At 55.1% G+C, this 25,407-nt stretch overlaps 1 protein-coding gene across 3 annotated transcripts; it reads right to left on the bottom strand.

The window, feature by feature from the left end:
* Positions 1–1,047: 1,047 nt before the first annotated feature.
* Positions 1,048–23,800, bottom strand: RARG (retinoic acid receptor gamma). Of its 3 annotated transcripts, XM_036251894.1 has the most exons (11): positions 23,782–23,800; positions 22,606–22,829; positions 21,805–21,869; positions 17,530–17,862; positions 6,700–6,848; positions 6,318–6,459; positions 5,515–5,675; positions 5,136–5,312; positions 4,539–4,743; positions 3,931–4,089; positions 1,048–2,343 (listed from the first exon to the last, which is right to left on the bottom strand). In XM_036251894.1, exons 4-11 carry the CDS (start codon positions 17,711–17,713, stop codon positions 2,144–2,146), a joined length of 1,377 nt encoding a protein of 458 aa, XP_036107787.1. In that variant the 5' UTR covers positions 17,714–17,862; positions 21,805–21,869; positions 22,606–22,829; positions 23,782–23,800; the 3' UTR covers positions 1,048–2,143. The 3 variants fall into 3 exon arrangements, with proteins under 3 accessions (XP_036107787.1, XP_036107789.1, XP_036107790.1); XM_036251896.1 differs by lacking the exons at positions 22,606–22,829; positions 23,782–23,800 and adding an exon at positions 22,363–22,401; XM_036251897.1 differs by lacking the exons at positions 17,530–17,862; positions 21,805–21,869; positions 22,606–22,829; positions 23,782–23,800 and adding an exon at positions 11,023–11,262 and having other exon boundaries at positions 1,092–2,343.
* Between the last annotated feature and the right edge of the window lie 1,607 nt (positions 23,801–25,407).

Here is a 25,407-nt window from a genome sequence, read left to right as displayed (position 1 = left end):
TCACTTTCTTCTTCTGCTTTTCCCCACTCTTCTCTCCTCCCCTACTCCCACATCCTCAAACTCTCTCCCATATGCACAGGTCACTGGTGAAAAAAGCCAGGAACAAGGTTGACAAGGCTCTGTCTCAGGGAAGAAGGTGGCCCACGGGGATGGGGAGAGGTGATGTTGAGGAAATACAGGGCACAGTGGTAGAGGTCACAGGCAGTGGGGCACAGAGAGACATTAGGAAAGAAAGTAGCAGTGGGGTCATGGAAGCTGAGTAGAGGTCACAAGACGAAGAGTGGGGTCAGAAGGGACAGAGGGAGTGACTCTTAAGATGAGAGTAGGGTCATAAAGGGTTGGAGAGCTCATGGAGGGGTCGGTATAAAACAAACACTGTGACTTAGATACAGGCTGTGGGTCTTTTCTTCTGGGGCCACAGAGCCTCATGAGCACCAAATGACTTCAATGAGCCTCCTCCCCAGAGAAGATCAGAGATACACATATATATAACTGTGGGTGGGAACAGCTTAAACACCTCTGAGGTCCAGTCCTGCCTTCTCAGAGGTCCATAGGGTCCAAACTAAGAATCCACACTGGTGGCCGTGGGAGGCCCAGAAACTCAGGGTGGGCCCAGTGGGCTGCCCTTCTTCCCCTGCCCTCCCATCCTGTCACATTATATCCTATTTCCTTGGTTCCCCCAAGAAAGCTACACAATCCAGTAGATTAGGAGCTCCCCTTCCTCACCCAATACCTCTTCACGTCAGCTGGTCCTTTCCCCCACAGACACCTTCTCTTTTTATTTTATTTTTAATCCTTACCCAAGGATATTTTTCCATTTATCTTCAGGTAGAGAGAGTTGGGAGAGACGGGGAGAGAGACAGAAACATCGACACATCGACTGGTTGCCTCCCGCACGACCCCGACCAGGGCCTGGACGAACTGCAACCGAGGTACATGCCCTTGGCTGGAATCGAACCCGGGACTCATTGGTCCAAGGGCCAATGCTCTACCACTGAGCCAAACCGGCCAGGGCTACAAACACCTTCTCAAGGGAGCCACACCCCATGAGTTTCCATCACTTTATTTTGTAAAAATAGAAAACTCAGCAATATGCGATACAGCGGGGTAAAGGGGAGATGTAAACAGAGGGGAGGGGACAGCACCCTGACCCCCCAGAGAAAAAGGGGAGCCAGTGGGAATCTTATTTGGCAGCTAAATACAAACTGGGGATTGGAGGAAGAAGGGAAGGGATACAGGGGCCCTGGGCTCCCCCTCCCAAGACCCCTAGAGGAAGGGGTCAATTCCAGGGTGTAAACAAAAGCTAATAAATAAATAGAGGCTTCCTCTGGGTCAGGGCAGGGTCAGCTAAGCAGCACCCACCCCCCTCTCCCTGGGCCAAGCTGCTCTGGGGGTCAGGGAGGAAGGCACTAGGTAGAGAGGGGTCCCCTGGCCCCTCTGTAGTGTAGGAGGGTCCCTGCCCCATGGCTGAGATGGAGGGCAGGGGGAGCCCAAGGCACATGACAGGGCTGGGGAGGAGTTTATAACAGAGGGCACAAGGTCAACTCTGGGCCCAAGCAAAGGGGTGCAGAATGAGCCTCCATCTGTCGCTTTCACCCTCTGGCCCACACAGAAATGCAGGGCCCAGCCTGCCCTACCCTGACCTGGCACAAGGATGGGGCATAGAGGGTAGAATGCACCCAGCAGGTGCAATACGCAGCATTAGGCACCAAGGGCAGGGGCAAGAGGGTGGGCTCAGCCCTCTCCCTATACCCCCTTTTGGTCTCTAGTGTTCCTGTTTGCTCCCAGAGGCCTAAGCACCTGGCAGAGGAAGGGACTATGGAATGGCAGGGGCTTCCTCCTGCCCTGGGGAGCCTGGGACCCTGGTGTCTGAGGGCAGTGCTGAGATTTTAGAGTCCTAACCCAGGCTTACCCCTCTGCCCTCTCTTCTGGAGGGATCAGGGCAGGCTCCCAAGACTGGAAAGGGAGCCATTTAGAGCAGGAAGGGGGTGAACACAGAGGCACCCCTGGAAACTTTGGCAAAAACAAGGAGCTCATTAGAAGGGATGGGGAGAGGGCAGAGCAGGTCCTCCCCCAGTCACTGGCGGTGTCCGGGAGATGGTCAGTCTGCTGCCTGGAGCCCCAATCCCCATGGCAGGGGAAGTCAGGGGCCCTGGTCAGGCTGGGGGCTACGGCCCCCTTTGCCCTGGCCCCCCAGAACCTCATCCTCGCTGGAGGCCTTGGGGTGGGCACTAGTCTGCGAGGAGTCGTCTTCAAACATTTCAGGGTTCTCCAGCATCTCTCGGATCAGGGGAGGCATTGGGCCTGGAATCTCCATCTTCAGGGTAATGGCCCTTTCTGCTCCTGTAATGGAGGTGCAAAGAGTTTCAGGGGGGCAAAGGTATATGCCCTTTGAAGCCACCTCTTTAACCTTTCTTAACTGTCCAGTGACTCCCCTCTGGAGGCACCCAGCACAGGCCTGCCACTTCTCTGTCCCAGCTCACCCTCTCTCTAATTTAGGGTTCCTGTGGCCACTCCTCTGCATGGAGCCTCGACCTGTCTTCTCTACCAAGCTGTTGCCCATTTATCCCATTCTTTCAGGCTGTCATCTCAAAGATCACACCATGCCCAACTTCCAGCGCCATTCCCCAAGGACCCCACCCTCTGACATACACAGCTCACCAGTTGTTCCTATGCCTGTTCTTTCTTTTTTTTATTCCTCACCCGAGGATACTTTTCTATGTATCATCAGATAGAGTGGGAAGGAGGGAGAGAGAGACAGAAACATCGATGTGATAGAGCCGCGTTGACTGGTTGCCTCCCGCACAACCCCAACCAGGGCTGGGGACGAACTGCAACCGAGGTACATGCCCTTGACCAGAATCAAACCCGTGACTCAGTGGTCCCCGAGGGCTGACGCTCCATCCACTGAGCCAAACTAGCCAGGGCCTTATGCCTGTTTTTTTTACCCTCACCCAAGGGCATTTTTGCATTTTTATTTTCAGATAGAGCGGGAGGGAGAGAGGGAGGAAGAGAGAGGGAGAAACATCAATATGAGACACATCAACTGGTTGCCACCCGCATGACCCCAACCGGGGCCGGGGACAAACCGCAACCGAGGTATGTGCCATTAGCGGGAACCGAACCCGGGTCTCTCTGGTCCAGGGGCCAATGCTCTAACCACTGAGCAAAACTGGCCAGGGCCCTATGCCTGTTCTTAATAACATATAATAATACTGATTATTTAGCAAACCTATCTGCCAGGCATCCTTCTAAACCAACACTGTCCAATAGAACTTTCAACGATAATGGAAATATCTGCCCCATCCACTACAGTAGGTGTAGCCACATGTGGCTGTTACTGAACACTTGAAATGTGGCTACTGCCACTGAGGAACTGCATTTTTTTTTTTTTTATCCTCACCCGAGGATATTTTTCCATTTTTTGTACAGATAGAGTGGGAGGGAGAGAGAGGAAGGAGAGAGAGAGAGAGAGAGAAACATCGACATGAAGGGACACATCGAGTGGCTGCCACCCGCACGACCAACCAGGGCCAGGGACAAACTGCAACCGAAGTACGTGCCCTTAGCGGGAACCGAACCCGGGTCTCTCCAGACCGCAGGCTGACGCTCTAACCGCTGAGCCAAACTGGCCAGGGCGGAACTGCATTTTTTATTCAGCACAGTTCGAAGCCCACTGTGTGTTAATTTGTTTAGACCTCACAATAAGTTATGAGCTAAGTATAGGTATAGCCAGTTTATAAATAGGAGAACAAGGCACACAATGTAAAAGAATTTGCCCAAAGTGTCCCCACCAGCATGTGGCACACCTAGATTCCTCTGTAGGCTCCCTGGTTCTCACCCATTCTGTTCTTGTCTCTACCTGTCCACCTGACTGACCTGGAAGACCAGCACCTCTGGGGAGAGAGGGGAGGCTCTCTCATGACTAACCCTTGGTGCTGATGCCCCGGAGGTCGGTGATCTTCATGAGCATCCTTGGGAACATGTAGGGCTGGCTGGGCCTCCGCCGCCGGGCATATAGCCTCAGGGCTTCCAGCAGTGGCTCCTGCAGCTTGTCCACTTTTTCAGGCTCCTCCAGATCCATGCGGTCTATGAGGACAAGCACAGTGGAGAAAGGAAAGGTGGGGAGGACAGTGACAAGTGGCTGATCTCCAACTGGCCTGCCTTATGGGCCTCCAGGCCTCAAACTTTGTCCCATCAGTCTTTCACCTATTATCCCTGAGCCTCACCCAGGCCATCTCCCCTGCTCCAGGCTCTGTACCTTCTCCCCTTCAGTAAGAGGCTCGCTCTGGTAAATCACTCTTGCCCAGACCCCTATCTCAGCACCAGTATCTGGGGTCTCCCCAGCTCCCCCTGGCTCTGCCCCTTTTTGTCCTGTGTTCCAGGCTCAGGGAACCTACACTGGATGTAAGAAGTCTGTGGATGGGCCAAGTAAAACAATCCCAAGGGTAGAGACAAAGGTCTCCACCTTAGTGACAGATCAGGTAGACGTGTGGTGGGAAAGGAACCCGAGAAAACACCAGAGGGCGCCCTCACACCTCCGCAGATGAGGCAGATGGCACTGAGCAGCCCGGTCTCTGTATCATCCATCTCCAGTGGCAGGAGCTGCCCAGCAAAGGCAAAGACGAGGTCTGTGAGGGGTCCAAAGCCAGCGTTGTGCATCTGAGTCCGGTTCAAGGTCAGCCCATCCGAGAAGGTCATGGTGTCCTGCTCTGGAGTGTACCTCGTGCAGATCCGGAGCATCTAGAGGTAGGTGAGGGGAAAGTTAATGCTGTCTCTGGAGAGGAGTAAATGTAGGGTGGGGCAAAGAGGAAATGAGGTGCACATGGAAAGTAAGGAGGTTAGGTCCAAAAGGAGGGCAACCTGAAGCAGGCCTGGGGCTAAAGGCAGAGGGGCGTGTAGGACCTGAAGTTTGGGGAGGGGACAGAAGAAGGAAGGAGGAAGGGCGTCCAGAAGTCTAGGATTGGTCTTAGGAGCAGGGGTTAAGACAAAAAGGGCTGGAGTTTAGAGGAGTTCTGGGAAGTCCCAGATGAGGGGGGAGAAAAATATAATAAAATATTTGTGTGGAACAGCTCCTTGGTCTCACATGAGGGTCAGGCTGTGGCGGAAGGCAGGCCATAGGGTTATTAACTTACCAGGATGTCCAGGCAGGCAGCCTTGAGCAGAGTGATCTGGTCAGCAATGCTGAGCCCTGTAAAGCCTGGAAGCCGCTTGGCAAACTCCACAATCTTGATGATGCACTTGGTGGCCAGCTCACTGAACTTGTCCCAGAGTCCCAGATCCAGCTGCACCCGGTGGTCTGCACTGGAGTTCTATAGGGAAGGCAGTTGAGAATGCAAGCTAAGACCTGCCCTGTGCAAGCTGTCTTCTTTCTGCCAATACCTCAAGCTCTCCCCTCTGCATTCTGATGTCCTCCTTGTCCTCAGAACCAGACCACGGCCTCCAACACAACCCCTACCCATTCCCCAAAGTGAACAGTCCCCTGCCCTCACTGAGGACTTGCCCACTCCTCACCGTGGTGTATTTTCCCAGCTGGCAGAGGGAGGGGAAGGTCTCCTGATGGGCTTTGCTGACCTTGGTGATGAGCTCTTCTAACTGGGGGCTCAGCTCATAGCTGTCAAGCGACCCTTCTTCCTTCACCTCTTTCTTTTTCTTGTTCCGGTCATTCCGCACAGCTTGGGGATGGAGGTGCAAGGAGAGGGTCAGGACCCTCAGAACCTCCCTCTAGAGATCCCCTCTCACTCTAATTTAATGTGCTCCATCCTTATCATGAGCATCTACTCATCCTGGGACCTAGTCAGTGCCTCAGTTTCCCTATCTCCTACATTAGCTCCCATTTCCAGGCTGGCTCTCCCCAGCCCCACCCAGGACCTACAGCTCCTGCTCCCTCTCCAGGCCATTCAGCTTCATCCTGCCCTTCCTGTCACCCTGCAGGAGCTGAGGTGGGGGGGGCAGGATATGCAGGCGGCAGGATATCCACTTATAGCCTTGGCAGCACAATGGCGTGGGGGGGCACCCCAGATCCACCTCAGGCTCAGTCCTGGGAGCAGGGAAGGGGACTGGCAAGCCCCCTCACTTCTCCACACAACAGGAGAATGTGAGATGGTAACCCCCACTTACTCAAGGGTTCATTAAGCTTTGAGAGGGGAGAATGGGCAGAGCTTCTTGGGTGTATTCAACTAATCAGATAGGACTGGCTAGGAAGGAGGCAACACCCCAGGACAAGCTAGATCTCAGAAGTCATGGAAGTAGAAAGAGGGTAGTAAACACAGGCTAGGTTAGGAGTGCTCCTGCCCAGGCCAGGGCTAGGGGCCTACCTTCCTTGGACATGCCCACTTCAAAGCACTTCTGTAGCCGACAGTATTGGCAGCGGTTCCTGGTCACCTTGTTGATGATACAGTTTTTATCTCGGTGACATGTGTACACCATGTTCTTCTGGATGCTGCGTCGGAAGAAGCCCTGGAGTTGGGAGTGGGGAGAGTGTCAGGCAGAATGCTGGGAACTCCAGCCTCTCATAGGCCTTGCAGGTTGCCCCAGACCTGACCCAGTCTATTAACCACCTACGTGCAAAGCAGCCCCCTCTCACCCGAGGGATGCCCACTCACACACAGTGTCTCACCCCTCGGCTCTGGTCCCTGGTCTCTGATCTCACCAGGTAATTCCAGATGTCCAATGAGTCCACCCCCACCACATACACACCTTGCAGCCTTCACAAGAGCTGACCCCATAGTGGTAGCCAGAGGACTTGTCATTGCACACGAAGCATGGCTTGTAGACCCGAGGAGGTGGAGGGGGCGAGGGTGAGCTGGGCACCATCTCCTCAGAGCTAGTGCTCTGCGTCTCCACCGCTGGGGAGGAAGTAGTATGATGTGAAGGTTGGGAGAGAACCCCTCAGATCTCCAGGTATCCTCATCATGCACACATACCCATTCCCACTTCCTTCTGCTCAGCAGTGACAACACCATCACCACCACACTGATTTAAAGTCCCAATAACTATGTACAACGCCATAGTAAACACTTCCAGAAAACCCCAAACAACCACTATTTCTGCACCTCCCACAGTCTGGCCATCTCTCCCCACAATAATGCCAGCCAGAGGCTTACATGACACTGTTCAATTCTCCAAATTCCAGGCCAAGGCCATCCTGGAAGTAACTTCTCTGGGCTTCTGTTTCCCCAGCTATAAAGTAGATAGGTGCAGGGGTTATGGCCCACACTCCCTGTCACATCAATTGACCCTTGTCAAGTAATCTATCTCTCACCATCCTCCTCCTCTTCATGAGGCAATAGATCTGGGGGTGATAGGCAATTACAAGTCACCTACAGCTGGCACCTGGCTAAATGACCTGCTGGGATACTCAGTAGGTAGAATAGGACTTCGTTTCCTTTCATGTAGTACAGGGTAGAGAAATCCTCGAGCTTTTTCCTCTTATACTGCCCACCAAATAACTGCCAATGTCCTTTTCCCCAGAAGCCACTGAGACAGAGGAACAAATGGGACACAGGTATCAGGAAAGTAGGTTAAAGGCTATGCAACAACTTTATTTTACACCTGAAGGAACTGAGGCCAACAGAGGGAAGTGACTGGTTCAGTGCCCCAGTGCCACTTGACAGTCAAGCTGAGGTTCCCAAGTCTTCTGACTAGCTCTGAGGGACCTGGCCAAGAGTCACAGAAGTTAGGGAAGGATAGGCTGAGGTATTTGCTCAGATTCACAGGTCTAGAAACTGTTGGGAGTATAGCAAACCAGAGAAGTCAGGTGACACTGGGTAAACAGGGCTGATGGGGGAGGGGAACTATCTCTGGAAGGATCCAGAGCCTATGTCTTCACTCCTAAACTTCGCCACAAATACCCAATCACAGCTCAAAAGGGGTCTCGGTCCACGACACACAGTTTGGAGAGAACACCCTCTGTTCAGCAGCCTGCTAAGTAAGCTTTTTTTGGGTGTGTGGTGGATGTTCAGAGACTGGAAAAATCTATAAATTATTTAACCCACAGGACCTGTTGCCCAAAGCAATGAAAGAAAATCCTAAGACCCTCCCTAAGGAGTATCCCACGCACCCACCTCATGAACACCTTCCTTCTTCTAACCCGCTGCAGCCCACCTGGTCGGAAGTCCACCCCATGCCCCAGAAGGGCAAAAGGAATGCCCAGGAAGCTGGTTTGGGCTAGCTCCACCCACCCCACAGGAGGGAAGCCCTTCCACCTGCCCCCTCCCCAACACAGAGACACTCAATTAACATAAGAATCCTGCTGGAGGGAGAATCCCCAGTGAAAAAGGAGAGAGAGGAGGGGAGGATTGAAGGGTGCTTGGAGTCTATTCAGCCTGGGAGGCAGGAGGCTCCACGAGGGGCTGGGGCTGAGAGAGGTGGGATGGGTTGGAATGCCTCTCAGGACCCCTCCTGGTGTTCTCTAAGGGCACTGGTGCCGCCACAGACAACTGTGTGGAGTAGTGCTGACTGCTGACACCCTCCCAGCCACAGAGTGCTGCCTCATTTCCTCTCTTGTGAAAGGGCCTGGGTGTGGTCAGACTGGCATAGGGCAGTGCCAGCCAATTATAAGGCTGGGGGCTACAGGGAGACAGGCTCAGGGGCAACTTTTCCCATCTATGTGGCACTGTCGACCCTTCTCGGAACGCCTCTGGCACACTTCCACCCCCTGAACCCTAAAGCACAGCCCAGTGGGCAAAGAACGCAGGAAAGTGAACTGGGTCGGTGTGGCTCAGATCCCCTTCCCAGCTTGGGGCAAGCTCCTACCATCGGGAGGCTGCTCCTGGGCTAGGCTGGGGCCCCTGTGGGGAGGAGGGGGTGGGCTCAGGGTTTTTCTCCTTTTAAAGCCCAAATTGCTGAAATTGAGGAAATTCCTGGCCAGGCAGAGCGGAGCTTCAAACAAACTCTTTATAACCGGCTGTAAACGCTCCCAGCTGCGAGGCCCAGGGCTGAGAAGCCCAAACTCACAATCTGCCACATACCACCTTGGAGACACACACTCTCACACGTCAACAACACACAGGGTACTGAAGCTGGCATATCACCAATGGGCTCCTATACCACAACTGGACCCTGGCACAGAACACACAGGTGGCATAAGAGCACACTGACTCCAGCCACCCTGTGGAGGTGGATGCACAAGTCATAAGGCGGACACACAACACCCAGTGCTCCACTTCACATTTGCAAGCCAGAAGCTCTGCTACCAAACACCCGGGCCTGCCAACACCGCACCAGAACACTGAAGCCGCCAAACATGCACAAACAAACCTTGGGGCCCTCCCCTCAAAATACCTCTTTCCTTCCCTGGCTTAAACACTCAGGTCTAAATGCCTTTCTGAAAGTGTGGAGCAGGCATGAAGCCCACCAAGATCCAAGAGACCAAAATTATCGGTCCAAACTTAAATGCAAAAACACTGCCAGCCAAGTGCAAGGGGCCTCCGTGGGCGTCAAAAAAACTGGGGTTCCTGCCCAGTCCCCACAAAAACTCTTCCTGGTAGATTTTCTCCACTTCAGCACCCCTTCCAATAAATCCCAAATCCGCATCCTATTGGGCAACGAGGAAGGTTAAGAATTCACAAGGATTTGGTGCAAAGCAATAGTTCCATGCTTTCTCCGCCCTTTAAATGCCACACTTTTAATTCTTGCCCCTCCCCACCCCAAAGTACAGTCTCCTGTTTGCCATCTCCCTCTTCCAGTCTCCCGGTTGTTAAATCTGAGCAGCTCTGCCCTGGAACCAAAAGACAAAAAAAAAAAAAAAAGCCGAACTCGTAAACAGCGCTGCAGAGTGCCAAGGAGCGAGGCGCGTTGGCGGGGGCTCGGTGACCCCGCGGGCGCACTCCCCCAGCGCCGGTCGCCCGCCCCTTCCCAGCGTGCCCCAAACCCCTGGTCCCCCAGCGTCCACACACGGCTACAAGCGCAGTCCCAGCCCCCGGTAAAATCGGGGGGAGGGGGTTCCAGGCTCCCCTCCTGGCTCCTCCCCACACCCCACCCCCGCCAGGCACTTGGGCCCAGGCTTCAAAGCCGCCTCTCATCTGGACTTCATTTTTACTGCCTCTCAGTCCCCAGCTTTTTATTACCGCTCTGGAAGGGGGTTCCAGGGCCCCAGGCCTGGCATCTCCCATTTCACAGAGAAGGAAAATGGGTATTTGGGGACCCAGTAGTAGTACTTCCCCCCCGCCACAACCCGGCCGTTGCCACCTCCAGGTCAACCCCCACCCCCAAACACACACGCAGTCTTTGCTTTAAACTTTTCGCTTCCTACTGAAGTTGTGTGTGTTTGCAGCCAAAGGAAAAAGTCATCTCTCTGCACACAACCCTATGCACATTTCCAAACATTTATTTTTAAAAGGGGGGAGGGGGCGCCAGAGCCCAGCCTTCGCCCGGTTGTGTGCACCACCCCTTTCACCCTGCACCGAGAACACACAGGATGCACGCTCGAACACAGCACTTTCCAAAGCCGCCCCCGCAGCCACGCAAGGGCACACGCCCTCCCGGCCTCACGCCACAAACATCCCCACGCAGGGCCATGCGGACCTGCCAACGCTGTCGGTGGGCGACACTGCGTGGTGAGACTCTTTCACCCACACCGCCTAGGCAAGGCGCTGCACATTTTGGGGATTCACACGCTCTGCAAATATTTTTTCACTCCCAACTTTCCACATGGACTTTGCAAACGCTACCCACAGTCCTGGGTGCCATATCCCTCCAGAGCCACGGACCTGCGGGCACAAACTATCAACACACCTCGGTCAATCCCTATCCCCAGGAAATCTGGAGTGGCATCAACCACAGGTCCTAGCTAAACACCCACCATAAAAACCACACACACTCAAAACACTACTGCACACACCCAAAGGAGTCTGCTGAGGCCCCCACGTTTAAAGGGCCAGTACTTCTCTTTCCTACACACCCGCCCCTCGCATAGAGTCAGTCTCCGCTTGCACCCCAGTTCCACCTTTTTACACATGGAAAGTGTGAGCCTCTGCCTCTCCTGCACCCCACACTCCACCTCCGGGCTCGGGTACCTACATTGAAGACTGGCGGGTTGCGGCCAGGCAAAAGATTCAAGTCCGGCGAAACAGGAGCTGCCAGTGGCTCTACGCAGCAAGCCGGCCCCGGGCCCGACAGCCCCGTACAGCCGTCTCGGACCCGGGGCAAACGTTTCCATGCAGTCGTACATCGCGACCCGGCTTGGAGGGAAGCTGGGTGCTAGGAACACCAAGGACCCGCAGCCGATTCCCCCTCCTCCCCCAGCGGCGCCCAGCTCCTGGAGGGGGGGAGGGGGAGGGCTAGCATAGGGCGCCGGGCTGCATGGGGGGTATAGGGTGGGCGGGGAAGAGGGGGATCCCCAGCGGGGGAAAGGGACTGGGCGGGGCGCAAAGCCGGGACTGCCGCTTCTGCAGCGGTCCGGCTCACTCAGAGCGCCCCGGCGGCGAGCACTGGGGAAACCTTTTGTAAAAGCGAAGCCTGGAGGGGTGGGGGGTGGGGCTTGAAGAACGAAGGGGGCCGGGCACCAAGATGAGCAGAAGTAGGAGTGGAGCGCACACACATACGCATATACATACTAGAACAGTGCACGCATTTATCTTGGCAGGCATCACGATTTGCAAATATGCAATAGTGCACATTCATATCTGCACGCACGTAAGATCATAGTAGCACACACGTTTGTGCAAGCACACTTGGCTTGCAAGAATGCTTGCAAGCATTCTCCACACAGGGAGGTTTTGCATGCATTTGATCTTAGGCTCGTGCTCTGGTCGAGGGTGGAAGAAGTGGAGGAACCAAACATACGCATTTCCTTTCGAGTTTCCCCCTCCCCCAACACTCCCTCCTCACACAAGTCAATACAGGCAGGGGTGTCAAGGATGACTGGAAAGCGGGGGGAACATGGAGGTCCCTGGCGCCCGGCAGTTCTCCAGAGCCGGGGGACCTGCACTACCTCCACCCCTTGGTTCCCAGGCCTGGCTCCTCCCTCCTCTCCGCTCGTGCGCGCGCGCGCGCGCTTCAGGACCCAACTGTACATTCCTGCGGCTCAGCGTGCGCGGCCTCCTCCTTCCTTCCCGTCCTCCCCGCCCCCGGTCGAAGGGCCGGAGCGCGCTCCTGCCGTGAACTCTCCGGGAACCCCCCTCGGGGCGGGTGGCCGGGCGCGCTCACCTCCTCCTGACCCGGCCCCGCCCCACCCCGCCCAGGCAGTCGCCTGCGCCGCTGCGGAGTCCCCCGCCCCCTCCAGCGCAGCCTGGATTCTACCCCTCCTAGCCTGGGCTGTCTTCCCTCCGCCGCGTCCCTGGCCGCCTCCCTCCAAGTCCCCGAAGCCCCGTTTCGCGAGGACACTCTTCAAGGACCTCCACTGCCTCTCTCAATGCCCCTTCCTCCATCCACTTCCTCAACTTCACTTTTAGAGCACAAAACTACCACCCCAAACTTCCTACAACGTCAGCTGCGCCTCAGAAAAAACTGCCCTGCTGAGTACCAACCCCCTCCCTCATAGTTTCTAGTGTGCCAACTGTCCCAAAGTGCCAAGTGCCACTCTTGGCAATAACTGCGAGTCTGGGCTTTAATTGTTCTTATAGCCATTAAATATCCCCGCCGCTGGCACTAACAGCCCCCTCTCCCCTCAGTGCCACACTTAGTGCCCTTCAGATGTCCAAGGGCCGCCTCCCTGATCCCTCGGTTGCCCCTGCCGGGCACTGAGCGCCCTCGCCCGGCGGAAAAGAGGGTGAGGGGGCGGGGACTTGGCCACGTCAAGAGTTTGCCCTCGCTCGCCCGGCTGGGCCGAATGGGAACCCTGGCCCCGGGACAGCGCCAGCCGCGGCGACTCCCGGAAACCGCCCCCTCCTCCGCGCCCCGCCCGCGGCCCGCCCGGCCGGCCGGCGGGCCGGCCCAGCCGGCTCTGTCAGCGCCGCTCACACGGGGAGCGCTGGGGAAGCGGGAGCGGCGCCCGGCCCGACCCCTTCCCCGCCTGGCGGCTGTGGCTGGGCCAGGGCGGGGCACACTTTTCTAAGAATCTGTTGTACTGGGTGGGGGGCGCACTGAGATGCTGCAGGAGTGGGGCGCCAGTTTGTAAGAATAAAGAGCAGGAAGGGGTGCCAGAATAGGCGAGGGAAGGCAGGCGCGGAGGAGGGGCCCGAGTGGCTGCCGGGGACCAAGGGAGTGGGGGGCAGGGCCGGGAAGGAGGGCCTGGCTTGCGGATGGTGGGGCGCGGGGTGGCAGGGCTGACTGGGGGGCTTGAAGCTGGACGAAGAGGCATGCAGTGCTCTTTCCAACCCAGCGTGAGCTCCCTGCTCTTGCGCCCAACCCCAAAAACCCCGTTTCTAATCCAGCCATCCCTGCACTCAAAACGAAAAAAGGGAGAGAGATTTCTGAATCAGAATCTGGCCAGTGGCAAAAAAAAAAAAAAAATCAATTAAGTGCAAAATGAGGTGCACCTCAAAAACAAGGGGAATAGAGCCCTGATTAGTCAACTCCAGGCTGTCAGTCCCCACCCACCTACCCTTCCCCCTCTGAAATCTGAAAGGTCCCAATTAAGTCAGGCCTGCCTGGTTGGTAATTAGAACCAGAAGTGGCCAGGCCACAGGGAGGGGGGGTGGGAGTGGGGCACAGGAGTGGGGGGAGGGCTCCAGGAAGTCATGAGTCCTGAATAGCCCCCCTTTTCTCTTCACCAGATGTACCCCACTCCTCAACACCCCATCTGTGTGTGCTTCCCAGGCATTGCAGGGAGAGGAGGGGGCCTTATAAGGGACAAGGATTAGGGTGTCAGACCTACCCTTCCCATCAACCCCAACCCCCATTCTAGATAGTCTTAGTATGGCCTTGTGGAGAAGGTAAGAGAATGGGGGAATCTAGTGCCCCCTCTTTTCCCCAAAGTCTCCCCAGCCCTTATTGCAGCAATTAGACCCATTAGCCTTCTAGCATTTCATGGGAAACAGATGTTCTCCACCAGCCTGGTGGGAGTATAAGGGGGGGGCTGCTGCCTGACTCACACCCTTCCCTATGATCCCCACCACCACAGTGGCACACTCCTCCCAGCTAGACCCCCACAGAGGCATGGCCCCAGAGGCAAAGAGAAGGGCACCCCTCCCCCACTAACCAGGCCATTAGCACTCAGAGTCTTGCATGGTCACCCCTCAGAGCCTCTACCACCCTGGCAAGCATGAGTTTGGCCAACGAGGGACTATGGAGGGAGAGACAGCTAACTCCTTTTGCACCCCTCCTTTCCCCCTTCCTGCCACCTTCTGGATGGGGCTTGAGGATAACTGCTTCTAAATTCCTCATGCTAAATTCGCCTTTTCTTTCAAAACCTTTCCTCAAAAAACTGAAGAGAGGGCATCTCAAAGCAAAGAAGTCCCAGCCCCAAGAGAAAGTCCTAACTTAGAAGTCCCACCTAAAGGGTAATGGGAGGGGTCTCTGGAGGAGGAGGCTGCAGAAGAGTGGGGGGAACAGAGGTGTGAATGAGGGCCGAGGCCCAAAGTAGGGATATGAGGAGCGCTGGCAGGATGGGGGCTGGGACTGGGTAGGGGGCCAAGAGGGGGGGTGCAGCCTAGGCCCCAGCGGCGGCGGCTTGCCCAGCTCCCCCCGCCAGAGAGGTTTCCTGTTGCAATCAAAGCCCCATTTGTGTCGGCCTGGAGCTGGATCCCCAGCCTGAGCAGGAGAGACCAGGAGGGGAGGGGAAGGAGGCAGTCGGCTGGGGTTTTTTCCTGGAGGAGGCCTCCCTGCCTCCTGCTTGCCACCCTTACCCGCCTGCTTATTCTTGCCTCTCCCAGCATCTGGGTTCTCTGCATCTGTGCCTTTTGGCCTGTGTATTCTCTCATCTTGCTTAGGTCTCTGAGTCTCTCTTTTTCAGTTTAATTAGAACTCTATTACTTCCTGTGACAATCTGCCCTCTGTTTCTCCATGTGACATAGTATGATACAGTCTGGGCTCCTTACCCCAGGGACACTGTCACCAAATTTAGAGGACAAACATAGCTAGGTCTTCAGAACCACAGGTATCACCTCAAGAGGAGGAAGAGGGCAAGGCTTCCCTTCCTTCCTATCACACTCTGTTCCCTGCAGTCTTGATAAAGCAAACATACAACACAGTGGGGACACAGACACCAGGGTTTGATGCACATTTGTGAGCAAACATACCCCTTCTGCTTTCCCATGCACACAGGCCTGTGCTTGCCTTGGCAGCACATGCTCCCCTTCCTTCTCCCCTCCTGTACCACAGAGCTCTAAGATGCCTGCCTCACCAACTCAGGCCTCTGGAGAACCCCAAGAGATGAAACAAGACTTCCCTTATCAATAAGATGTCTCCAAGGTGTTAGGGACCCAGCATAAGATCCAGGAGCTAGCCCCAGGGAGAAGTTCCAGACTCCTTCATGAGCCACCCTCCCTCCCATAGCCTAAGAGACAGGGAGTGAAGAGAAAGACTAAAGGTGAATGTAACTTTGGCATCAGACTTCGGCCTCCGATCCCTCTCCATTAGATGGCCCCTACCAAAAAGAGACTATGGGTCAGAGAAATGACAGACCACACTCTTACCCTTCAGCTGATCTCCCACTATGGGAGATTTCCTAGACTACAGGATCCCTTCCCCTCCCCTCTGCCACCCTCTCATTTACCCTAGGTGCTGCATGCCCTACTCCCATGCAAGCTGTCTGAACCCAAGCCTTCACCTCCTCCCTACCCCACCACTGCCTCTCTGCCCAGGCCTGTCCCCTGCTGCCAGCCGCACCCTCCCCAGCTACTTGCCCTGGTTCTGGCTCCTCCCTTGGGTTTTTCCTTTCAGTACCCCTCCTCAGGGCAGCCTTTGGGGATAGAGCCCAGTCTGACCCCTTCCCCTACCTTGACCTCACTTTGAACCTTGACCTTGATCTCCAGGTCACCGGGGCACAAGGAGAATTTCACTGGGGACTGGCTAGGACTCTCAGCATTCTCCCTACTACCAGTGTTTCTCCTCTCCCTCCTTACTCCTGCCTCTTTAGTTGCCTCTCCCAGAACCTGGGAAAATCAAGTCCCAAGGGACTGAGCTGTATGGTTCTCTGTAAGAAGTACATTCATGTAGGAAGGGTGGTTCCTTCCCACCTTCTCAGGCCTTGGGACAGATTCATGGGCTGTAAATGAGGTAGGGGAAGCCCAGCTGAGGTTTCCAAAAAGGGGAGCTTTGTGCTTTCTTGTTCACCTGCACACCACCCAAATAACCCCTGTTGGACTACAGACTTGCCACTGGCAGGCCTCACCAAACACCAGACACACCGTCAGCAGGCCTATTAAATCCGGCCTCACTCCTCACACTGACTCTTTGTTGCACACACTGGAATTCTGTATCTGAGCAGAGTCTGAGGGACATGCTGTGCACACACAACTGCATATGGTCTTCACACATATACACACACATGCCTTTTCCAGATGAGCACACTCTTTCCAGTAGAGCTGCCAACCCTGTCTAGTCACCCCTTTACACATACACACAACCCTCCAATTGCCCCCTCCTGAAGGCATGGCCTCTTCTCTCCCACCTCACTCTCTCTTCCCCAGCTTGTAGAGCTATAAAAGATGTTTTTATCTTTTTGTCTTTTCCTCTTGTCTCTGTTTCTGTGTCTCTGGCATTGCTCCTCTCTCTGTCTCTCTTTCCATCACCTCCCCTTCTTTCCAGGTGAGGCCTTCTCTATATCGGCACACATGCTGACCCTTTAACCTACAAAGTTCAACATCCCAGCCCTGCAGCTCTTAGGCACCCACTCCTATAATGACCTGGTCAGGAAGAACAACTACCAAGTGAGAGGAGAGGGGATCCAGAGGAAAAAGGAGAGGCCTAAGGCTTGCCTGCTGTCAGCACTCAAAGGCTTAACCCAAAGAGGGCAAGCCTGAGGAACAAGTAGGGATCTGCACAGCATGTGGGCACTAAGCCAGACCTAGAGGGAGGGGAGGAGTCCAGAATCCACATGGCTGGAAGACAGGATGCTTCTGGAACACCCCCTCCACCTCACTGGATTACTTCTGGTGAAGAAGCACCTTTGTGACTATTTCCACCCTTTCCAGAACCAACAGGAGAGTTTCCTGACCTCACACATCTTTGGGCATCTGGCACTAGATTCCATTCCTCTTCTTGTAGCCTTCCCTAATTCAAAACAGTTTCACCTCTTGATCACAGTCAGCTGACTGGCCTCCCAGACTCCCCTACTTCCCAGCCTGGCTCCCCACACACCCCACTACGTGTTGGTAGCAGCCTCAAACTTCAGCAGAAGCCCCCTTGGCTGTGTACAAAGGTGTTTTCCCCTGCAAGTTGACTCACTCAAGAGGCAATGTTAGACCCCCAAAATTTAGGCATTCTACGTTCCCATCCTATTTGGGCAGGAGGACTCTCACTTGCAAACACTTCCATTTGCTCCACATCCAAACTCCCTCTGAGTCACTCCTGTCAGCTATCCATTAGATCAAACCCTCATCCCTGTCTGCCTTCCTAACTAGGATGCCAATTTTCTTTATCACCCACCCTCCAAATGTCCTCCTGTTTCCACTTTCCCTCATCCCCAGTATCCATGAGACTCACACAGAGAGGCCATCTCCTTGGGAAGGTCAGGCTGGCCCAGGCCCCGGAAGCTAGGGCTCAGCATCTCGAAAGGTGGAGACCCCCTGAGTGCCCCTGGGAAGGCAAAGGGGAAACCAGCCCCAGGGTAGCCAGATCCAGGTCCCAGGGCACCAGCGGCAAAGAGTCGCTCCTTATTGGTGGCCATGGCAGCTGCAGTGTGGGAGGCTGAACCCCCTGGGCTCTGCAATGGGCGGGGGAGGTCTTCAGCCACAGCCCCCGCCCATGCCCACTGCCTAAAAGGCCTGGGAGGCTCCGTGCGCCCTTCCTGGCCTGCCCACTGGATCTCCAAGAGTCCTAGGGAGAAAAAGAAGAAAAGAAGGGGTGAGAAAATTATCACTCTGACATTCTAAGCCCATGTCCCTCTCTCAGAGGAAGTCCCTACCCTCTGTGCTGCCAGGGTTTATACTGCCCTGGCTCAGGGCCCACAGGGGAGGAGGCAGGGCAGATGCTTAGGCAGACTCAGAGAAACTCTCCAGGGAAGGATAAACTGAGTTTCCAAGGTGAGTGAGAGTCGTAGGACTCCTGGCAGAGAAGACTCCTAGGCTGAGAAGTGACCATTAAGCACCACAACTGGACTAGACACTTAATTTAACCCTCATACCAATCCTGTGAAGTAGGAATTATGATTCCCATTTCACAGATGAGAAAACTGAGGTTAAGTGAATGGCTTAAGGTCACATGGCTGTAAGTGATACAGCCGACACTCGAACTCAATACCATTCTGAAGAAAGCAAACATCTTTTTTTTTACCCTCACCCAAGGACACTTTTTTGCATTTATTGAGCGGGAGGGAGAGAGAGAGAGAGAGAAACATCGATGTGAGAGAGACACATCGAGTGGTTGCCACATGCAGGACCCCAACTGGGGCCAGGGACAAACTGCAACCAAGATACGTGCCCTTAGTGGGAACTGAACCTGGGACTCTCTGGTTCGCAGGCCAACGCTCTAACCGCTGAGCCAAACTGGCCAGGGCAGAAAGCAAACATCTTTATTGTAACTTTGGGGCCCTATAGCTCTCTGGAGAGTATAGTGCAATGGTTAGGAACACAGACTGGAGCCAGACAACCTGAAATTAATCCCCATGGTTTACTAGCTGAACTGCGGGACCTTGGGTGTGTTACTTTAAGCTCTCTGTGCCTCATTTTCCTCATTTGTCAATCGGTAATAATAATAGGGCCCACTTCATAAGGTTGTGAGGGTTAAACAATGTAACATATATAAAGTGTTTAGCATAATATAGGGCATAGAGCTAGTTATTTCTCTTTCTCCATATCTCTCTTCTAATTAGCATTTCCTTCTCTATCTTCCTCAATACTCCCTTTTCCAGTTTCCTCACCCAATTCTTTTTTTATATATATATAGTTTTTTCTTTATTGATTTTAGAGAGAGAAGAAGGGAGAAAGGGAGAGAGAGAGAGAGAGAAACATCGATGAAAGAGAACATCAATGGGCCGCCTCCTGCGTACCACCCAACTGGGGATGGGCCCACAACTGGGCATGTGCCCTGCCTAGAAATCGAACCAGGGACCTCTTGGTGCATGGGTCAACACTCAACTACTGAGCCACACTGGCCAGGCTCCCCACCCAATTCTTTCTGTCTCTAATTATCCTTCACTTCCTAACCATTCTCATACCTTTTCCTTCAAATCCCAGATTTGATGAAAGCCCCACTGTGGACTGGGTATGATGTCAGAGAGCTCCTCTCCTTATTCTCAGATTACTTTGCTTCTCCTTTTCTCTCTCCTCTCTAAGCACTCTGCTTCAAGGAAGCCGTCCCTGCATCCTCCCCTCCTCAAATGTAGCCTGACTGCTACCCTGAGATTTTTAACCTGAGACCAGAGGATGGGGAGGAGAAGAAGGGAGAGAGGACATGGGAATCCTAAGGCTAGGCAGGTAGTTTCTCTCCTGATGCTCTGACAAGGAAAACTTGTCTTTCCCAGGAGCCCCAAAACCACCCACATCTCTAAGGAGTTGGGGGCTGGGGAAGGAAAGCCTTCCCAGCCTGGGTACCTCTTCTACCAGCCAGAACCATAAAGGACTGAGGTGGAAAATGGTGAAGAAAGGACCAAGAAAAAGTGACACACCTAGAAACCACAGGGTGGGCAGGCCCAGAGGTAGGTGATGTGTATTTCTGCATCTCTTTCCTTCTGGAGTCAGTATCTCTCAGGCTGTGTACCTCTGCTTGCTTGCTTTCTTTCTTTTTAAATTTTTATTTATTGATTTTAGAGAGAGAGGAAGGAGAGAAGGAGAAAGAAAGAGAGGGAGAGACAGAGAGACAGAATATTGATTTGTTGTTCCACTTATTTATGCATTCATTGGTTGATTCTAGTATGTGCCCTGACTGGAATTGAACCCCGCAACCTTGGTGTACCAGGACAACACTCTAACCAACTGAACTACGCAGCCAGGACCTCTTTCTTTCTCTTCTCTCTCTCACATCCTTTGGCCTTCAAGCTCCTGAGGGTAAATTGTCATGGAGGTTACAGGAACTCAGACCCCAACACCACCACCCTTCACTCAATCCCAAAGCATGAAGCTGCCACTTTAGACATTACCTATACCCCCAGCAGCCTCAGTCTCTTCAGCCCAGTGTCTCTCCCCAGGCTCAAAAAATCTGAGCTTGGAGTCCCTAGGGTTCCTCTCCTCTTCCTTCCCCTATTCCCAGAGATCCTCATCCCTGGTTAAACTCAGGTAGAGCCAGGAGTCCGGGGCCCCTGAGGCCCCTGGGCCATAGCTCAACAGGCTGGGCCACATTCCAGGTGGATTAACCTCTCTAATGCCAAGGGTGAGAAGCTACTAGAGCCAACCCCCACCCCATCTTCTTCACTCAGACTAATTTAGATTGGGGACATGGCCATGCTCTGTGCCCCAGGCCTCACTGTCTGCTTCTCACCTACAGATGGTAAACAGAGACCTGAGGGTGGAGCAGGAAGAATTGGTGTGTGTGTGTATGTGTGAAGGGGCCAGAGTCCCAGAGAGGGATGCCTCTGACTCCTGGTCCTTACTGAGGAATGAAGCTATAAGGAGTGAAGAACAGCCCAGCTCTACCTGACCTTCCTTCTATTTTGCCTCAGAGAAGGGACTTGAGAGTTGAGTGAAGGCAAGAAGGATACAGAAATTCATCCCACTTCTGAGCCTTGGTTTCTCTACCTTGGCTGGGAAGGGAAGGGGAGGGTCTTAAGTCCAAGGTGGAGGAAGGGACCAAGGAATGGAAGACAGTGGTACAGAGAGTAAAAGGAAATCCTAAACTAGGGACCCAGATGCCTTAGTTCTTTGGGGAACCTGTGGAAGGGAGAGAACACTTCTCCCAAAATGCCACCTCAGACAGAGGTGGGGCTGACTAGGGGAAAGGGGCCTATACAAAGCTGCTTCTCTTAGAGCTGAGGTGGAGTTGGGGGGGGGGCATGGACGAAGGGGGCTGCCGGATGGAGGGGGGGAGCGTCTCCCTGCTGCCCTACCGGCTCCAGAGTCTGAAACAAAGCTGCTCTTGTCAGCTGCTCTCCACCCGCTGCCCCCCTCCCCTCTGTATAAACACGACCACCTTTTTCCATGACCCCATCCCCAGCCTGGGCGGAGAACCCAGGCATCCTCTGCTCTAGCCTGGGCCCCCAGCCTGCTCCCCAGGAGGCAGCAGTGGGCTGGGTTTCCCTGGCTTTTTGCCATCCTTGGGGGAGTCCAGACCCTTGAGTCTCCACCTCTCATCCCCAGGTGCCCTCCCTCCACCCCACTGGCCCCAGGGAGGGGCAGTGCCCAGGAGGCAGGCAGGCAGGCAGTGCCAGTGGAATGTGTGTGGGCAACGGAGGGCACGGACAGGGTGGGGCAGAGGGGGGAACTGGAGGTGCCAGTTAGGTGGCTTTCTGAGCCAGGGGTGGGGGTGTGCCGGGTGGGGGTGTGTGCCCTGTGCTGCCTACCAGGCTATAAGCCGCAGTGTGTGTGTGTGTGTGTGTGTGTGTGTGTGTGTGTGTGTGTCTAATTGGGATACCCAAGCTCCAAGCACAGTACTGCCTGCCCCCTCTCTTCTTGCCTTAAGAATATGAGACACTAACTGTGGTCCTCAACCCCAACTCAGCATCTGAGGAGTGACAGTAAAGGCAGGAGCCTCAGACTTGAGGACTGGGATTGCAACTGTCTGGACATGGGCCCTGAAGGGGCTCAATCATCTCAGCTTCTTCCCCTACAGACCCCTCCTTGGGCTCCCCTGTACCCCACCCACCCACCCAACCATGCACATTCTTACCCTCTGGCCACCTGCAGATTCCCTCTTACATACTGGGTCAGGTTGAGGGGACTGGGCTGTAACTGCTAAAGACAGAGAAGCAGAGTCAATGGGGATCCCACTAGGACGCCTGGGTCCCTGCCCCAGTCACTGTTCTTCCTTTGGGCTCCCCTCAAGAATACACCCAAGAAGTCCCTCACCTTAGCTAGAGGGAGCCCAGACTTACACCCCTGGCTGGGGATATGAGAAAGGGAATCCTAGATTGTGGTTCAAGGAAGCTTCATAGACCCCTATCCCATCCACTTGTCATCCTGGACCCAGAGGGACAGGATCACTCTGGTGAGGACCCTTTCCTTGCCCTGCTGATGTCCAAGTTGTGCCATTCCACTGGGGAAGGAGCAACTCGGACAAGCTTGGACCAAAAATCCACCCCTCGCACTCCCTACGGGAAGCCGTAGGGAGGGCAGGCAGTGGTCTTTATCCACAGGCGAACACTGTCTTCCCTCACACTCCCAAGCACAAAAGTAGGCTAGAAGCCCCCTGGCTGAAGACTTCCCCAAATGCTCTGCCGCTACTCACCAAGATGAAGGGGCGATAAATCCCAGCCCAGCCCCAGCTTGTCTCAAATCTTCCCCATTCCCTTCCCACATCAGGGCTGACCCCCAAGTCGGGGCAGGAAGCTCCCCTCAAGCCCTCTGACAGCCTCACCAGCCCTGGAAGGGACAGAGCCGGCATCGCTTCTCCGCGCCCCCGCCCCCAGCCCACCTCACTGGAGGAACCAGGCGTCCTGGGCGGGCGAGCCTGTTCCCCCGACTGACTCACCTGGAAGGGAAGGGAGGAGGAAGGGAGGCCACGGAGCCCTGAGGTCCCGGCGTCGGGCGGTCTCGGGGTTGGAGCGTCGTAGTGTCAGAGGCTCACGGTAATGGGGGGCTCTTGGGGGGGCACCGGCTCTAGGCTGGGACTGTCCCGGGGCCTCTTGGAGCCCGCCCGCCCACGTGATCGCCCCAAAATATCCGACACATTTTCTCCCAAACCGCACACTGACTCTGCAGGCGGGGACACGGAAAATATTTTCTTTCTTTTTCTCCCTCCCCACCCCCCCACCTCCCTCCCAGCCCGGCTCCCTCCTCCCCCTCCCGCCCTCGCTCCTCCCTTCCCTGCCGCCTGCCCCTGCCCAGCTCCCTCCTTGGTGCCCTGGGGCTGGGGGGGGGGGGGGCGGAGGGTGGGTGGGAGGGGGACTGGGCGAGGCGGCCCCGGACGCCTGGGTCTCTGCCCCTCCCATTTGCTGGGTTTCCGTGGTTCCATCCCCCGGAGGCTGGGCAAGGCTGGCAGAAGAGGTCAGTGTCCTGGGCCCATGATGCCACCCTTTCTCTCTGGCACTTTCCCCCTTCCTGCCATCTGGGGGGACTGGTTGAGTTCTCTAGCCAGGCTGTGAGTCAGTGATTCAGTCTCTGTGGTACCTTCCCTGGGTAGGCAATGGGAGCTGTATCCCGGTGCTCCCAGGGGTGGAGTGCTGATGCAGGAGTAAGCAGAGCAGATGCTATAGTCTTTGCCCTTTGCTTAGCCTTCTCCTGCAGGTCAAAGTAGTTTCTACTTCCCCTTGCCTATCCCAGATGGTCCTTTGGATCCAGGAGCAAACTGATTTAAGAGCGGGAAGGGTTGGGGGTAGGCAGTGCAGAGTCCCAGGCTCAAACACCCTCCTGCCTCTCATCCTGCCTTCTTTAAGCTAGGGCAGTTAGGGGGCCTGGGTCCCTGGCTGCCAATCCCCACCTTTAGGCTTGAATCTGGAGGGGAAGAGGCTGGGGAGGAGGGCAGGAGGAACTGTGCTGGGAGTGGGAGGAGCCTTGGGCTGGGTGTGAGGGAGAAAGCCCAAGCAGAGGGTGTGTATCTGCCTTAACCAGCGCCTGCCTGCTTGGTAAATGTGCCACGAATGTGGTTGACTCTGGGTGTGTGTGTGTGTGTGTGTGTGTGTGTGTGTGTACCCATGTGTATGCTCACCCAGTCAGTGTCAGTGTCTGATGGGGACATTCTCTGACTTCATCATGACCACCACAGACTCTCAACCCTAGAGTGGGAGGAAATCCAGAGCATCAGTCTCCATTCTACTGAGGACAGAGCAAGAGAAAAGAAGGCATCTGAAGTCCAAGCTCTGTGCATGGTCTCCAACCACTCCCACAGGGACTAAGGGTGGGGGTAAGAACGTGTAGAAAGGGAGCAGTAGCAGGGGCTGGACTAGGCTAGAGAGATGCGCCCAAAGGACCTTCCCATCAACAATCCCAGGATGGCCAGCACTGGGGATTTGGACTCTTGGTCACGTCACATTTTCCATGCTGGAATTCTCCCCTCTGTCCTAGCTGCCACCCTGGCAGCCAGATTTCCTCCGTCCCAGAGAAAGGCCACTTTTGGTAGCCAGAATCAGATGAAGAAGAGAATAGAAGGGGCATGCTGTGGTTATCTCTGGAGAACAGGTTGCATCAATGGGGGTGCAAACAAGGCCCTCTCTTTCACTCCAGGGGTGAGAAGAGCTGGGAATAGGTACTCCAGGGTCCCATCCCCAGGTGGCCTTGCTGCTGTTGACTTTGCTTGGTTACCCTGGGAGCAGCTCTGAGCAGTGCGCGCGCGTGTGTGTGTGTGGGGGGGGGGTGTGTGTCAGGGTGTTGGACCCAGGCAAGCCGGCTGGAGTGGGATGGCACCCCATCTGTGGCAGGGATCTTGCCAGGAGGCTACAAAGTTAACCCCTCCTGCCCTGGGGGTGGCAGCTGGGTAAAGCAGGAGGGCCCAGCTGTGGTTTGTGAATGTGGCCCTGAACACCCCCCCCCCCCCCGGCACATCTGTACTTGGTTTACAGTGAATGAGTCTCCTGTCCTCCTAAACCGGGCGAAGGCACCACTCCCTCCCGGGGGCCCCTGGCAGGACATCCTGACACAGAACCAGGCGCCACCCCTGTGACGCTCTCCCTGCTGGGTCTCCCCTCTCAACTCTTCCCCTTGTCCTTCTTAGAGGGCTTTAGGGGCTGGTCCCCAGGCCAAGAGCTCTAAGGCTGTGTAGCTGGAGTAGCAGTTGGGCACAGAGAAGCCAAAACGGGGGACAAAAATACTTGGAGTAGCCTGGAAAGAGAGAGCAGGTCTGGAATTCCATCTGTCTTTACTCTCCTCTTTGTTCTGGTTTGTCAGTCTGCTCCTGTCCTTGTCTCTCGTGAGTGTTTGTCCATCCGTCTGTCTTGGTAACTGTGACTCCGCCCTTCTGACAGCCTCCCCCGGTCCCCAGCCAAGGACCGCAGCCAGGGGGCGTGCCCAAGAAGACCCGCCCTGTGATGGTCCCGCCCCCTCTGGATTGTCACGCCTCCGCCCCGCCCTTCCCCAGGACCCAGTGACTGGGATCTGTCTGGTGGCTGCAGCGGTTTGGAAGTCAAACCAAAACCCTAGACAAGACTGGGGAACAAGGAACAGGGGCATTGTGAGGAGTTCAGATTCTTCTGTCTTGCAATGGAGCCAGTTTTCTGTCCAGGGATACCAGGAGGAGGCGTGGAAAGAGGGCCTCTCACTCTGGAAACTGGTGGACACAGCTCCCCTTATTTCTCTTTCTCTTGGTCATCCCTATTTCTAGGCTTTGTTCTGTTTGTGG

The sequence above is a fragment of the Molossus molossus genome, unplaced genomic scaffold (assembly GCF_014108415.1).
Source record: "Molossus molossus isolate mMolMol1 unplaced genomic scaffold, mMolMol1.p scaffold_m16_p_10, whole genome shotgun sequence".
NCBI lineage: Eukaryota > Metazoa > Chordata > Mammalia > Chiroptera > Molossidae > Molossus > Molossus molossus.
This window is presented reverse-complemented; position numbering and strand designations above follow the sequence as displayed.